The sequence below is a fragment of the Pogoniulus pusillus genome, chromosome 42 (genome assembly GCF_015220805.1).
Source record: "Pogoniulus pusillus isolate bPogPus1 chromosome 42, bPogPus1.pri, whole genome shotgun sequence".
Classification (NCBI taxonomy): domain Eukaryota; kingdom Metazoa; phylum Chordata; class Aves; order Piciformes; family Lybiidae; genus Pogoniulus; species Pogoniulus pusillus.
Genome location: NC_087305.1, coordinates 3,950,185 through 3,963,432, shown reverse-complemented (window position 1 = coordinate 3,963,432; position 13,248 = coordinate 3,950,185). Strand labels below are relative to the sequence as shown.

Here is a 13,248-nt window from a genome sequence, read left to right as displayed (position 1 = left end):
TAGATGGAGGCAGCCTGAGAGGTTGGCCTCAAGCACCAAAAGAGAGCTGTGTGAAGACCTTTATTGACAAGGCTCAGGGTTTAGGGGTGGAGGTGAAGATGCGCAGTCCATGCATGCTCTTGATCTCCTCACTCAGTGCCTGCAACAGACAAGCACCAGAATCAGAACCACAGAACAGCCTGGCTTGGGAAAGCCCTCCAAGATCACCCAGCCCAACCAGCACCACCCTGGCCAACAACCATGGCCTCAAGTGCCAGGGCCACACATTTCTTCACCACCTCGAGTTCTGGTGGCTCCTCCCCGTCCCTGGGCAGCCTGTTCCAGTGCCTGAGACCACTTGCAGCAAAGGAACTTTTCCTGATTTCCAACCCAAACCTCCCCTGGCACAATTTCAGGACCTTTCTACTTGTTCTAGCTTCAAAAGAGACCAACCCCAACCTCACTCCAGCCTCCTCTCAAGGAGCTGTAGAGACCCAGAAAGTTTCCCTTCAGCCTCTTCCCCAGTTCCTCAGCTGCTCCTCCCCAGCTCTCTTCTCCAGACCCTTCCCCAGCTTTGGTGCCCTTCTCTGGACCTGCTCCAGCTCCTCAATGTCCTTGGAGGGAGGGGCTGAAAACTGAATCCAGCACTCAAGCTGTTGTCTCCCCAAAGCCCAGTTCAGGGGGACAACCTCTGCCCTGCTGCCCACACCATTGCTGCTCCAGGCCAGGCTGCTGCTGCCCTTCTTGCCCAAGTGGGCACCCCCTGGCTCACCTCCAGCTGCTGCCAACCAGCACCCCTGTGGGTGGCCTTTCCCACTAAGCAGCTTCCAGCCACTCCACTCAGCCTGGAGCCCTCCCGAGTGGTTGTGAGCCAAGGGCAGGACCCAGCCCTTGGTTTCCACAGGCCCAGGTTGGGGCAGGCAGCTCCAAGTGGCTGTGTGTTGCCTGCCCAAGGTGCTGCTGAGGTCACCGAGTCCTGGCTGGTGTGCACAGCAGTGACCCAAAGCACTGCACAGACACAGCCAGGACACTGCTGCACACCCAGAGCACAACTGCTGCACACCCAGCTCACTGCCACAGCTCTGCTGCTGCTGGGGAAGCCTCACAGAGCAGCACTCCCTGCCCCTCCCCAGCTCTGCAGTCAGTCAGCTGCTGAGCTAAGATAATCACAGCCCAGAGCTGTGGGCACACCACCCCTCCACGTCCCACCAAAGCCCTGCAAGCTGAGCACCCAGCTGAAGCTTTTATCCATTGCAAAGCAAACATCAGAACCCTCCTTTTACACTGCAGAGTGCTCAGGGCACACAGAGCCATGGAAGTCTTGAGGCTGGAAGAGATCTCTTGAGACCCAATCCAACCACTCCCCTGGAGCTCACAACCCCACCACAGCTGCTGGGCCACAGCTACCAAAGCACAACCCCAAGTGCCATGGCTGCAGGTTTCTTGACCACCTCCAGGCTATGAGGACTCCACCACCTCTCTGGGCAGCCTGTGCCAATGCCAGCAAAGGATTTTTTTTTACCTCATCTCCAACCTAACCCTCCCCTGGCATAATTTCAGGCCATTTCCTCTCCTTCTATCACCTGATACAGAGGAGGAAACCAACCCCAACCACACTGCAACCTCCGCTTGGAACTGAGCAGGCTGCTGCCTGCAGCACTTCCTAGTCAGGCACTTTGGGTATCACAGAATCATCAAGGCTGGAAAAAGACCTCTGAGGTTTGGAAGAAAGGAGATTTAGAATGGGGATGAGGAAGAAATTCTTGACCATGAGGATGAGGAGACACTGGCACAGATTTGCCCAGGGAGGTTGTGGAGCACAGAAGCACAGAACGTGATCTTTGATCACGTTCTGTGCTTCTGTGCTCCACAACCTCCCTGCAGGTGTCCAAAGCCAGGCTGGATGAAGCCACCAAGCCAAAGCACAGGCCCCTGAGCCCCTCCTCACCTGGTTAACCATCTGGTGCTGCTGCACTGTTCTCTTCTCTCTGAAGTCCTCTGACTCGATGTGGATCTCGTACATGGCGCCGCAGCCTCCTAGGAACATCCAACCAGCAGCCAATGCTTGAGCAAAGATGAAGCCTCCTCTGTTGTCCCCCCCCCCACTCATGGCCCAGTTAGGGGATCCCCACAGCAAGGTGGAGCTGGGAACAGACTCAGCTCCTTCCAACTCCACCCCCCCCCAGATGGTGATCAGAAGCAGTAGAGAAGCAATCCTGCCCCAGCACAGGGCACTGGGGAGGGCACAGCTTGAGTGCTTGGGTCAGGTTTGGGCTCCTCACTACAAGGACAATGAGGAGCTGGAGCAGGGCCAGAGAAGGGCAAGAAAGGTGGGTAAAGGTTTGGAGGACAGGGCTTGGGGGGGAGCTTCTGTGCTCCACAACCTCCCTGGAGGTGTTCAGGACCAGGCAGGATGAGCCCCTGAGTGACCTGTTCTAGTGGGAGCTGTCCCTGCCTATGGCAGGGGGGGTGGAACTGGCTGAGCTTTGAGCTCCTTTCCAACCTAAACCTATGATCTCAGAGGGCTTTTCCTACGCCCAAACGATCCTGTGGCGTTGTGGTTCGAGGGGGGGAGGGGGATGGGGAGGGCAACGCAGAGCTCCTGCTGTACCTGAGATATCAACCACTCTGATGGAGGAAGCCCGAGGGAACTTCTCCCGCAGGACCCGAGTCACTCGAGCCTCCCCCTCCGACTGCGAGCTGAAGCCTCGCCAGGTGCTGCGGCACAGGAGGAGCTGCGGGGCAGGGTTGGGGGGGGGATAAAAACAGCACTGAGAAACACTTAGGAGGGGAGGGAGCTGCTCCCGTGGCGGGAAGCATATCCACGTCCACACCCACGCGAGCTGGGGGCGCGCCAAGACCAGAGGGAGATGCATTCAACCGGAGAGCAGCGGGATGGGGGAGCTCCTTTCACCGACACCGGGAGGAGGGAAGTTGGCTCCGCCAGCAAGGGGACGGGGGCGAAAGGAGGAGTGACACCGGAGCCGGGTTGAGGGAGGTCACCTTCAGAGGCATGCGGGAGGAGAGCACCGGCAAAGGGAGGGTGGAGACCGGCCGCGGGGCACCGGGGAAGGCGGCAGAAAGCTGCCGGCACCGGTAGGAGGGCACTGGAGGGGCTGAGTTGTGATTGTCGTTACCGACGCTGGGGGGAGAGTCACTTACCAGCAAAGGCGGCAACGTCCCTCGCTACCGGCGGCACTTACCGTGAGCAGGCGCCGGCCGTACCGAGACGGGGGGGAGGGAAGCGTGGAGGGAGAGGGAGATGCGGGCGGGGGGAGAGAGAGACGCGGGGCGGGGGGAGAGGGAGATGCGGGTGGAGGGAGAGGGAGACGCGGAGCGGGGGGAGAGGGAGACGCGGAGCAGGGGGAGAGGGAGACGCGGAGCAGGGGGAGAGGGAGACGCGGAGCGGGGGGAGAGGGAGACGCGGAGCGGGGGGAGAGGGAGACGCGGAGGGGGACGGAGCGAGAGGGAGGGAGACACAGGAGGAGCAGGATCCTCCTCTCCAGCTCCCAAACCGTGGGAGAAGGACCTCGGACAACGGCCGAAGCGCCGCCGGCCCTGGCAGGGGCTGGCGGTGCCGGGGCAGGTCCCGGGGCAGGTGCGGGGCAGGAGCCGGGGCAGGAGCCGGGGCCCGCAGCGGACACTCACCGGCCCCCGGCCCAGCAGCCCTGCCGCGGCCATAGCGGGCGGTGCACGCCCACCAGGGGGCGTCACCCCCGGCTCAGCCAATCGCCGCGCGTCTCGCCGCAAGGGGCGGGCCCGAGCGCTGCCACTGCTGCCGCTGCCGCTGCTGCCCCCTGGCGGCTCGGAGGAGCCTGTGCTGGCCCGGGCCAGGCGCGCAGCTCGCAGCTGCTCCGCAGCGCCCCCCTACGGCGGGCAGGGCTCCAACCGCACCCCCGAGCGGGCCTCATCCTCCTTCCCCTCCCCCCCCCCCCAATTTGGGCCTCATCCTGCTCTCCCCACCGGAGGCAGGTCCCCATCCTGCCCCCCTCTCCCGTTCCATGCTCGGTGTCCCTACATTGGGCCCCACCGTCCCTCGCCTCCAATCCCTACGCCTGAGGCCGCGCCCGGCATGCCCCCTCCGAAGGGGCCACATCCACCCTGTCCCCCTCCCTCACCCCAGCCCACCCCCAGGGCCCCATCCTGCCCCCCCCTCAGCTAGGTTCCTTTCCACCCTCCCCCATCCCCCACTCAGGGAAACCCCACGGTCACCACCCCCAGGGTGCCATCCTGTCCACCCTCCCCCCCTCGATACCCACCCCCAGGGTCTCATCCTGCCCCCCCCCCCCCCCATTACCAACCCCCAGGGCCCCATCCTGCTCCCTACCCCATTTCCCACTTTTAGGGCTCCATCTTTCCCCCACCCCTATGGGCCCCATCCTGGCCCCCACCCCAGTTCCCACCCTCAGGGTTCCATCCTGCCCCCTACCCCAATTCCCACTCTCAAGGCTCCATCCTGCCCCCCACCCTTACACCTCCATCCTTCCCCCACCCCAATTCCTGCCCCCAAAGTCCCATCCTGCCCCTTACCCCAATTCCCACCTTTAGAGCTCCATCTTTCCCCCACCCCAATTCCCACCCCAAGAGCCCCATCCTGCCCCCCACCCAAAATTCCACCCCCAGGACTCCATCCTGCCCTCCACCCCAATTCCCACCTTTAGAGCTCCATCTTTCCCCCACCCCATGGTCCCTATCCTGCCCTCCACCCCAATTCCCACCTTTAGAGCTCCATCCTTCTCCCACCCCAAGGTCCTCATCCTGCCCTCCACCCAAAATCCCACCCCAAGGTCCTCATCCTGTCCCCCCACCCAAAATCCCACCCTTAGAGCTCCATCTTTCCTCACCCCAATTCCCACCCCAAAGTCCCCATCCTGCCCTCCACCCCAATTCCCACCTTTAGAGCTCCATCCTTCCCCCACCCCATGGTCCCCATCCTGCCCTCCACCCCAGTTCCCACCTTTAGAGCTCCATCCTTCCCCCACCCCATGGTCCCCATCCTGCCCTCCACCCCAATTCCCACCTTTAGAGCTCCATCTTTCCCCCACCCTTAGAGCTCCATCCTTCTCCCACCCCAAAGTCCTCATCCTGCCCTCCACCCCAATTCCCACCTTTAGAGCTCCATCTTTCCCCCACCCTTAGAGCTCCATCCTTCCCCCACCCCATGGTCCCCATCCTGCCCTCCACCCCAATTCCCACCTTTAGAGCTCTATCTTTCCCCCACCCTTAGAGCTCCATCCTTCTCCCACCCCAAAGTCCTCATCCTGCCCTCCACCCCAATTCCCACCTTTAGAGCTCCATCCTTCCCCCCCCCCCCCAGATCCCCCCTCCATTCCCATACAGAAGCCCTTACTCTGCCCTCTCCTCAACCCAGCCTCATCCTCTCCCTTCTCCCTTGTTTCCCCTTCCCGAACCGCACAAAAGAGATTCCGAGAGCTCGGGGGGGGGGGGGGGGGGGGGATGGGGGTTGGGGGGGGGTTGGGGAGCAGGTATTGAGTGCAAAAAATAAATATAAAATTTATTAAAACACCCACAAGATTTCAGAGAGGATCAGGAGAGTACAGGGGGCAGCCCCGGGCAGGCTGCGCCTAGCGCAGGACGAAATACAAATCAAAACCCAAACGCAAAGGAACCGACACGGAACGGGCAGGGGGAAACGAACGAACGAACGAACGACAGCAACGAGAGAACCAAACCCAAACCGGGGAAGGGAAAAGGGAGGAGGGGAAAAGAAAAGAGGAAAGGGAAAGGAAAGGGGGGGAGGGAGGAAAAGGATAAAAAAAAGGGGAAAGGGGAAGGGGAAAAGGAGAGGAAGGGAAGAGGGGGGAAAGGCAAAAAGGGGGAAAGGGGAGAAAGGAAAGGGGAAAAGGAAAAGGGGGAAAGGGAAAGAAAGGAAATGGGAAAAGAGGGGAAAGGGAAAAGGAGGGGAAAGGGGAAAAGGAGGAAAGGGGAGAGGGGAAAGGGGGGAAAGAGGAGAAAGGAAAAGGAAAAAGAAAAGGGTGAAAGGGAAAAGAGGGGAAAGGGAGAGGAAGGGAGAAAGGAAAGGGAAAAAGGAAAAGGGTGAAAGGGAAAGAAAGGAAACGGGAAAAGAGGGGAAAGGGAAAAAGGAGGAAAGGGGAGAAAGGAAAGGGGAAAAGGGGGAAAGGGGAGAAAGGAAAGGGAAAAAGAAAAGGGTGAAAGGGAAAAGAGGGGAAAGGGAAAAGGGAGGGGAAGGGAGAAAGGAAAGGGAAAAAGGAAAAGGGTGAAAGGGAAAAGAGGGGAAAGGGGAGAAAGGAAAGGGAAAAGGGGGGAAAATGGAGAAAAGAAAGGGAAAAAGGAAAAGGATGAAAGGGAAAGAAAGGGAAAGGAAAAAGAGGGGAAAGGTGAGAAAGGGGAGAAAGGAAAGGGAAAAGGGGGGAAAGGGGAAAAAAGAGGGAAAGGGAAAAGAAGGAGAAAGGGAAAAGAGGGGGGAAAAGGAAAAGGGGAGAGGGAAAGGAGGAAAGAGAGAGGAAAGGAAAAGGGAGAAGGGAAAGGGAGAAAAAGAGAGGAAAGGAGAGGGACAAAAAAGGGGAAAGGGAAAGGGAAAAAAGGGGGAAAGGGAAAGGGAAGGGAAAAGAGGGGAAAGAAAAGGGGGGAGGGAAAAGAGGAGGGAAAGGGAAAAGGGGGGGAGGGAAAGGGGAAAGAGACAGGAAAGGAAAAGGGGAAGGGAAAGGGGAAAAAAGGGAGGAAAAGGAAAGGGACAAAAAGGAGGAAAGGGACAAAAAGGAGGAAAGGGAAAGGGGGAAAAGGGGGCAAGGGAAAGGGAAAGACAGGAAAGGGAAAAGGAAAAGGGAGGAAAGGGGAAAGGGAAAGGGGAGAAAGGGAAAAGAGGAGAAAGAGAAAAAGGAAAAGGGGGTAAGGGGAAAGGGAAAGGAGAAGGTGGAAGTGGGGGGAAGGGAAAAAGGCAAGGGAAAGGGAGGGAAGGGAAAAGAAGGGGGAGGGGAAAGGGAAAAGGGGAAAAAGAAAAGGTGGGAAAGGGGAAAAGGGAAAAAGGAAAAGGGGGAAAGATCCAAACTTGTGATTTGTCAGCATCCTAAAAAAATCCGATTTAAGAAAGAACCATTGAGGAAAGGAGAAAAGGAAAGAGGTGAGGAGGGGCTGGGGGCGGGGGGGGGGACACAAGGAAGGGCTGGAAGAGGAAGAAAAAAACCCAAAAGAAGAAGAAAAAAGAAAAGGGAGGGAAGGGAAAAATATACAAAATAAAATTATCAGCATAAATTTACTGTCCTAGAAGTATCTACAGTTTAATACACATTAATCCTATTGCCTTGAGACATTGGGGGGGCGGGGGGGGAGGGGGTGGGGGGGAGGGGAAGGGAAGGGAGAAGGGGGAGGGGAGGAAAAGGGAAGGGAAAATCAAATGGAATTCTGCGGTCCTCGATCTGCCCCGGCTTAGAGAAAACCAAAACAACTTCGTTTCAAGTGACCAGTCCCGAGCCGACCAAAACTAAACCCGAACCAAACCAAACCCAAAAGCTTCAAGTGTGACATTTCGGAGCCGCCCGGGACACCCCCGCCCCCACGCTGCGGTGTGTCGTGTCCCCCCCACCCCCACCCACGCTGTGGTGTCCTCCCCCATGCTATGGTGTCCCCTCCCCGCTGCGGTGTACCCCCAAAGCTGCGGTGTCCCCTCCCCGCCTCGGTGTCCCACTCCCCTGCGGTGTCCCCTCCCCTGCGGTGTCCCCTCCCCCGCGGTGTCCCTGTCCCCTTCCCCTGCCCCTGCGGATCCTCCTGACACCATCCCAACCTTTTGCCCCCCTTCAATCCCTTCCCCTGAGTATCCTCCTGATTCCATCCCAACCTTTTGCCCCCTTCAATCCCTTCCCCTTTGGATCCTCCTGATTCCATCCCAACCTTTTGCCCCCTTCGATCCCTTCCCCTGTGGATCCTCCTGATTCCATCCCAACCTTTTGCCCCCCTTCAATCCCTTCCCCTATGGATCCTCCTGATTCCATCCCAACCTTTTGCCCCCTTCAATCCCTTCCCCTGTGGATCCTCCTGATTCCATCCCAACCTTTTGCCCCCTTCAATCCCTTCCCCTATGGATCCTCCTGATTCCATCCCAACCTTTTGCCCCCCTTCAATCCCTTCCCCTGCGGATCCTCCTGACACCATCCCAACCTTTTGCCCCCCTTCAATCCCTTCCCCTATGGATCCTCCTGACACCATCCCAACCTTTTGCCCCCCTTCAATCCCTTCCCCTATGGATCCTCCTGACACCATCCCAACCTTTTGCCCCCCTTCAATCCCTTCCCCTGCGGATCCTCCTGACACCATCCCAACCTTTTGCCCCCCTTCAATCCCTTCCCCTATGGATCCTCCTGATTCCATCCCAACCTTTTGCCCCCCTTCAATCCCTTCCCCTGAGTATCCTCCTGATTCCATCCCAACCTTTTGCCCCCCCTTCCAATCCCTTCCCCTATGGATCCTCCTGATTCCATCCCAACCTTTTGCCCCCTCTTCAATCAGCACAACCTCCCCTCCCTCCCCCCCGCCAAAAAAACACCACCATTGCAAATCCAACTTCCATCCAACCCCCTCCCACCCCCCTCCCCCCGGCTCCAAATTCCCAAATCCCAGGAGAAAGGGAACCTTTGTTAGAGTTTGGTGCCTCCCCCACTCCAAAAAAACCCCAACAAAACAATCCAACCCAACCCCAAACCAAACTCAAACACAAACTAAACCCAAACCATACCCAACCCAAATCTGAACCCAACCCAAACTCAAACCCAAAACAAACCCAAGCCCAGAACCAAACCCAAAGTCAAACCCAATCCAAATCCCAATCCAACCACAAACTAAAATCAAACCCATCCCAATCCAAATCCCAATCCCAACCCAAACCCAACCCAAAATCAAGCCAATTCAACACAAAGCAAATCCAAACCCAACCCAAATCCCAACCCAACCTCAAACCCAACCCAACCACAAACTAAAAACAAACCCAAACCCAAGCCAAACTCAAACCCAAATCAAACCCAACCCAAAATCAAACCCAACTCAACCCAAACACAAACCCAAACCAAACCCAACCCAACCACAAACTAAATTCAAACCCAAATCCAACCCAAACCCAACCCAAACTCAAATCAAACCCAATCCAAAATCAAATCCAACTCAACCCAAACACAAACCCAACCCAAACCCAAACTCAAACCCAACCCAACCACAAACTAAAATCAAACCCAACTCAACCCAAATTCAAACCCAAACCAAACACAACCCAACCCAAACACAAACCCAATCCAAACCCAACCCAAACTCAATCCCAACCCAAACTCAACCCAAGCTCAAACCCAACCCAAACTCAACCCCACCCAAACTCAGACCATACTCAAACCAAATTGAAACCCAAAGCCAAACCAAACCCAACTCAACCCAAACACAAACCCAACCCAAACACAAACCCAACCCAAACACAAACCCAACTCAAACCAAATCCAAACCCAAAGCCAAACCAAACCCAACCTCAACCCAAACTAAACTCAAACCCAAACCAGATCCAAACCCATTGATTTTTTTCTGTTTGTTATTTTTACTCCCGGAGTTACAAAAGTTTTGAGGCTGAAATTTTGGTTGTTTGGTAAATCCCTGAAGGGGAAATGAGGAACAATTCAGGTTGGGGGTGGGGAGGGATAAAAGGAGGGCCCCAAATAAAAGAGAAGGATCCCTGATTTCAGCTAAATTCACCCCGGGTTTGCGTCACCTTCACTGCCTCAGCGCTGCTGGGGAGGGGGAAGGAGGGGCTGAGGGAGGGGGTTTGGGGGGGCTGGGGAGGTGGGGGGGAGTTGAGGTATTTGCCTTGGACTGGGGGAGCTGAGGGGAAGCAGAAGGGGAAGAGAATAGCACCAATAAAACCCCGGGAAATGGGAAAGAGAAGGGGAAAGGGAAGCGAAAGTAAGAGAGAAAAGAAAGAGGCAGAGGCAGGAGCAGGGTGCCCGGTGGAGCCCTCGCCCTGGGGCACACCCCGGGGAAGGGCTTGGGGAGGGGAGGGAGCCTGAGGGACTGTTGGAGTGGGAGTGCATGGTGCTGAGCGTGGTGCTGGGTGGGCATCAGGCCCTGGTGGGGCAGGGTGCTGGGAGAGTGGCTCTGCAGCATGGACATGCAGTGGGCATTTGGTGGTGCTGGGTGGGCAACAGCCTGAGGGGGAGGGGGTCTGTGTACTGGGGGGGTGAGTGGTGTCTGGGTGCCATGTCTGTGCCAGGGCACTATGCATGGTGGGTGAGCACTGTACCCATGCACAGTCCCCAAGTGCCATGCCTGTGCACCCTGGTCGAGCACCATGCCCACACACCATGTCCTAGCACTGAGCCCAAGCACCATGTCTGTGATGTGTGGCAGAGCACTGTGCCCAAGCACTGTATCTGTGCACGCTGGGTGAGCACTGTGCCCAAGCACTGTGCCCAATCACCATGCCCGTACACAGTGGGTGAGCATCATGCCCAAGCACTGTGCCCAGTCACCATGCCCACACACGGTGGGTGAGCACCATGCCCAAGCACTGTGCCCAGTCACCATGCCCACACACGGTGGGTGAGCACCATGCCCAAGCACCCTCTCCGTGCCCATGCACCCTGTTCAAGCACCATGGCTGTGCACTGTGCCCAAACACCATGTCCTAGCACCAGGCTTACCCATGGTGCCCAAGCACCATACCCATAGGCATGCACAGCACCACATGCACCGGGCTGAGCACCCTGCCTGAGCACCATGCCCACACACCCTGCCTGAACACCACATCTATGGCACGGGGCCAAGCACCATGCCAGAGCACCATGTCCACACACCCTAGCTGAGCACCATGCCCACACATCACCTCTGAGCACCATATTGACGCATCCTGGCTGAGCACCACATCCATGCACCATGCCCGTGGTGTGTGGCCAAGCACCATGCCCGAGCACCGTGTCCACACACCACGTCCAAGCACCACAGCTGAGCACCATATCCACAAACCACAAGCAAGCACCACGGCTGAGGACCTTGGCTGAGCACCTTTGGCTACACATCGTGTCCAAGCACCATGCCTAAGCACCATGTCCATGATGCGTGGCTCAGCACCATGCCCGAGCACCACGGCCACGCACCACGGCCACACACTGGGCCCAAGAACCACAGCCACGATGTGTGGCCAAGCACCATGCCCAGCCACCCTGTCCCACGCCCACTCATTGGGTCCATGCACCACACTGAAGCAGAGCACCGTGTCCACGCACTGTGGCCAAGCACCATGTCCAAGCACCATGTCCAAGCACCACATCTGGGCGCTGTGCCCGAGCACCATGTCCATGATGTGTGACTGAGCACCATGCCCAAGCACCATGTCCACACACCATGTCCATGCACTGTGCCCAAGCACCATGTCCATGAGGTGTGGCTGAGCACCATGCCCAAGCACCATGTCCACACACCAAGTCCATGTGCCATGCCCAAGCACCATGTCCATGATGTGTGGCTGAGCACCATGCCCAAGCACCATGTCCATGAGGTGTGGCTGAGCACCGTGCCCAAGCACCATGTCCACACACCATGTCCATGCACTGTGCCCAAGCACCATGTCCATGATGTGTGGCTGAGCACCATGCCCAAGCACCATGTCCACACACCAAGTCCATGTGCCATGCCCAAGCACCACGTCCATGGGGTGTGGCTGAGCACTGTGCCCAAGCACCATGTCCATGAGGTGTGGCTGAGCACCGTGCCCAAGCACCATGTCCACACACCATGTCCATGTGCCATGCCCAAGCACCACATCCATGGGGTGTGGCTGAGCACCGTGCCCAAGCACCATGTCCATGAGGTGTGGCTGAGCACCGTGCCCAAGCACCATGTCCACACACCACGTCCAAGCACCATGCCCACACACCATGGTCACACAACCTGGCTGAGCACCGTGCCCATGATCTGTGCCCAAGCACCATGTCCACAAACCAGGTCTAAGCACCATGTCCAAGCACCATGTTCATATCCCATGCACTGCAGATGAGCACCATGTCCACACACCACATCCAAGCACCACGTCCATGATTTGTGGCCTAGAACCATGCCTGAACACTGTGTTCGTTCCCCCCTGACCCAGAACCATGCCCAAGCACCACGTCCATGATTTGTGGATAAGAACCAGGCCTCAACACCACTTTCACACTCTCCTGTGGTGCCCATGCACCACATCTGAGCACCATATGCACAATGTGTGGCAACACCACAGCTGAGCACTTCATCCTAGCACCACATCCATGATGTGTGGTCAATCACCAGGGCTGAGCACCTCATCCTAGCACCACATCCATGATGTGTGGCAGCACCACAGCTGAGCACTTCATCCTAGCACCACATCCATGATGTGTGGCAGCACCACAGCTGAGCACTTCATCCTAGCACCACATCCATGATGTGTGGTCAATCACCAGGGCTGAGCACTTCATCCTAGCACCACATCCAAGGTGTGTGGCAGCACCACAGCTGAGCACTTCATCCTAGCACCACATCCATGATGTGTGGCAGCACCACAGCTGAGCACTTCATCCTAGCACCACATCCATGATGTATGTTCAATCACCAGGGCTGAGCACTTCATCCTAGCACCACATCCAAGGTGTGTGATCAATCACAAGGGCTGAGCACCTCATCCTAGCACCACATCCATGATGTGTGGCAGCACCACCGCTGAGCACTTCATCCTAGCACCACATCCATGATGTGTGGCAGCACCACAGCTGAGCACTTCATCCTAGCACCACATCCAAGCTGTGTGGTCAATCACCAGGGCTGAGCACTTCATCCTAGCACCGCATCCACGACGTGTGGCAGCACCACAGCTGAGCCCCTCACCCAAGCACCACACCGGTGCACAGCAGCCTAGCCCGGAGGGCAACGGCTCCACCACCAACCCAGCTGTGAGGGGACGCCGGCGCCGCGGCACCGATTTCAGCTTGCATAAACCCAAGCGGCTCCCGGCAGGCTCCCAGGCTGTCGCTTCGGCAACGATCCCAACTTCCTCGTCACCCACACTGCTTACAGTGGATGCACCTCGGTTCCCTAGTTCCTTATATCCATCGAGCAGCACCTCGGCGAGACGGAGCCAGGCAGGAGCGGGGGCCAGTTAGTTTAAAACACCGTTAGCACCGTTTGTAGTAGAAGATTTCATGTCATAAAAATACTCCTTGAGAGAGCCCCCAGAGCACACTCCAGTATCGAATGGAACAAAAAAATCAGCAACTTCGAGGCACCTCAGGGACTCTGCTTTCCTCCTCC

At 57.4% G+C, this 13,248-nt stretch overlaps 1 protein-coding gene across 1 annotated transcript; it reads right to left on the bottom strand.

Moving 5' to 3' along the window:
• Nucleotides 1-47: 47 nt before the first annotated feature.
• On the bottom strand, nucleotides 48-3,734 carry BOLA3 (bolA family member 3). The gene is made up of 4 exons (XM_064175760.1): nucleotides 3,628-3,734; nucleotides 2,591-2,714; nucleotides 1,928-2,016; nucleotides 48-139 (listed from the first exon to the last, which is right to left on the bottom strand). The coding sequence occupies exons 1-4, from the start codon at nucleotides 3,658-3,660 to the stop codon at nucleotides 74-76; spliced, it is 312 nt and encodes a 103-aa protein (XP_064031830.1). The 5' UTR covers nucleotides 3,661-3,734; the 3' UTR covers nucleotides 48-73.
• Nucleotides 3,735-13,248: the final 9,514 nt, after the last annotated feature.

Bases quoted from the DNA above. Each gene is read 5' to 3' on its own strand.
- BOLA3 (XM_064175760.1), bottom strand. From the start codon at position 3,660: ATGGCCGCGGCAGGGCTGCTGGGCCGGGGGCCG. The intron at 2,017-2,590 runs GTACAGCAGGAG...GGATGTTCCTAG, and splicing joins CAGAGTGGTTGATATCTCAG to GAGGCTGCGGCGCCATGTAC. The intron at 140-1,927 runs GTGAGGAGGGGC...TGTCTGTTGCAG, and splicing joins AGCACCAGATGGTTAACCAG to GCACTGAGTGAGGAGATCAA.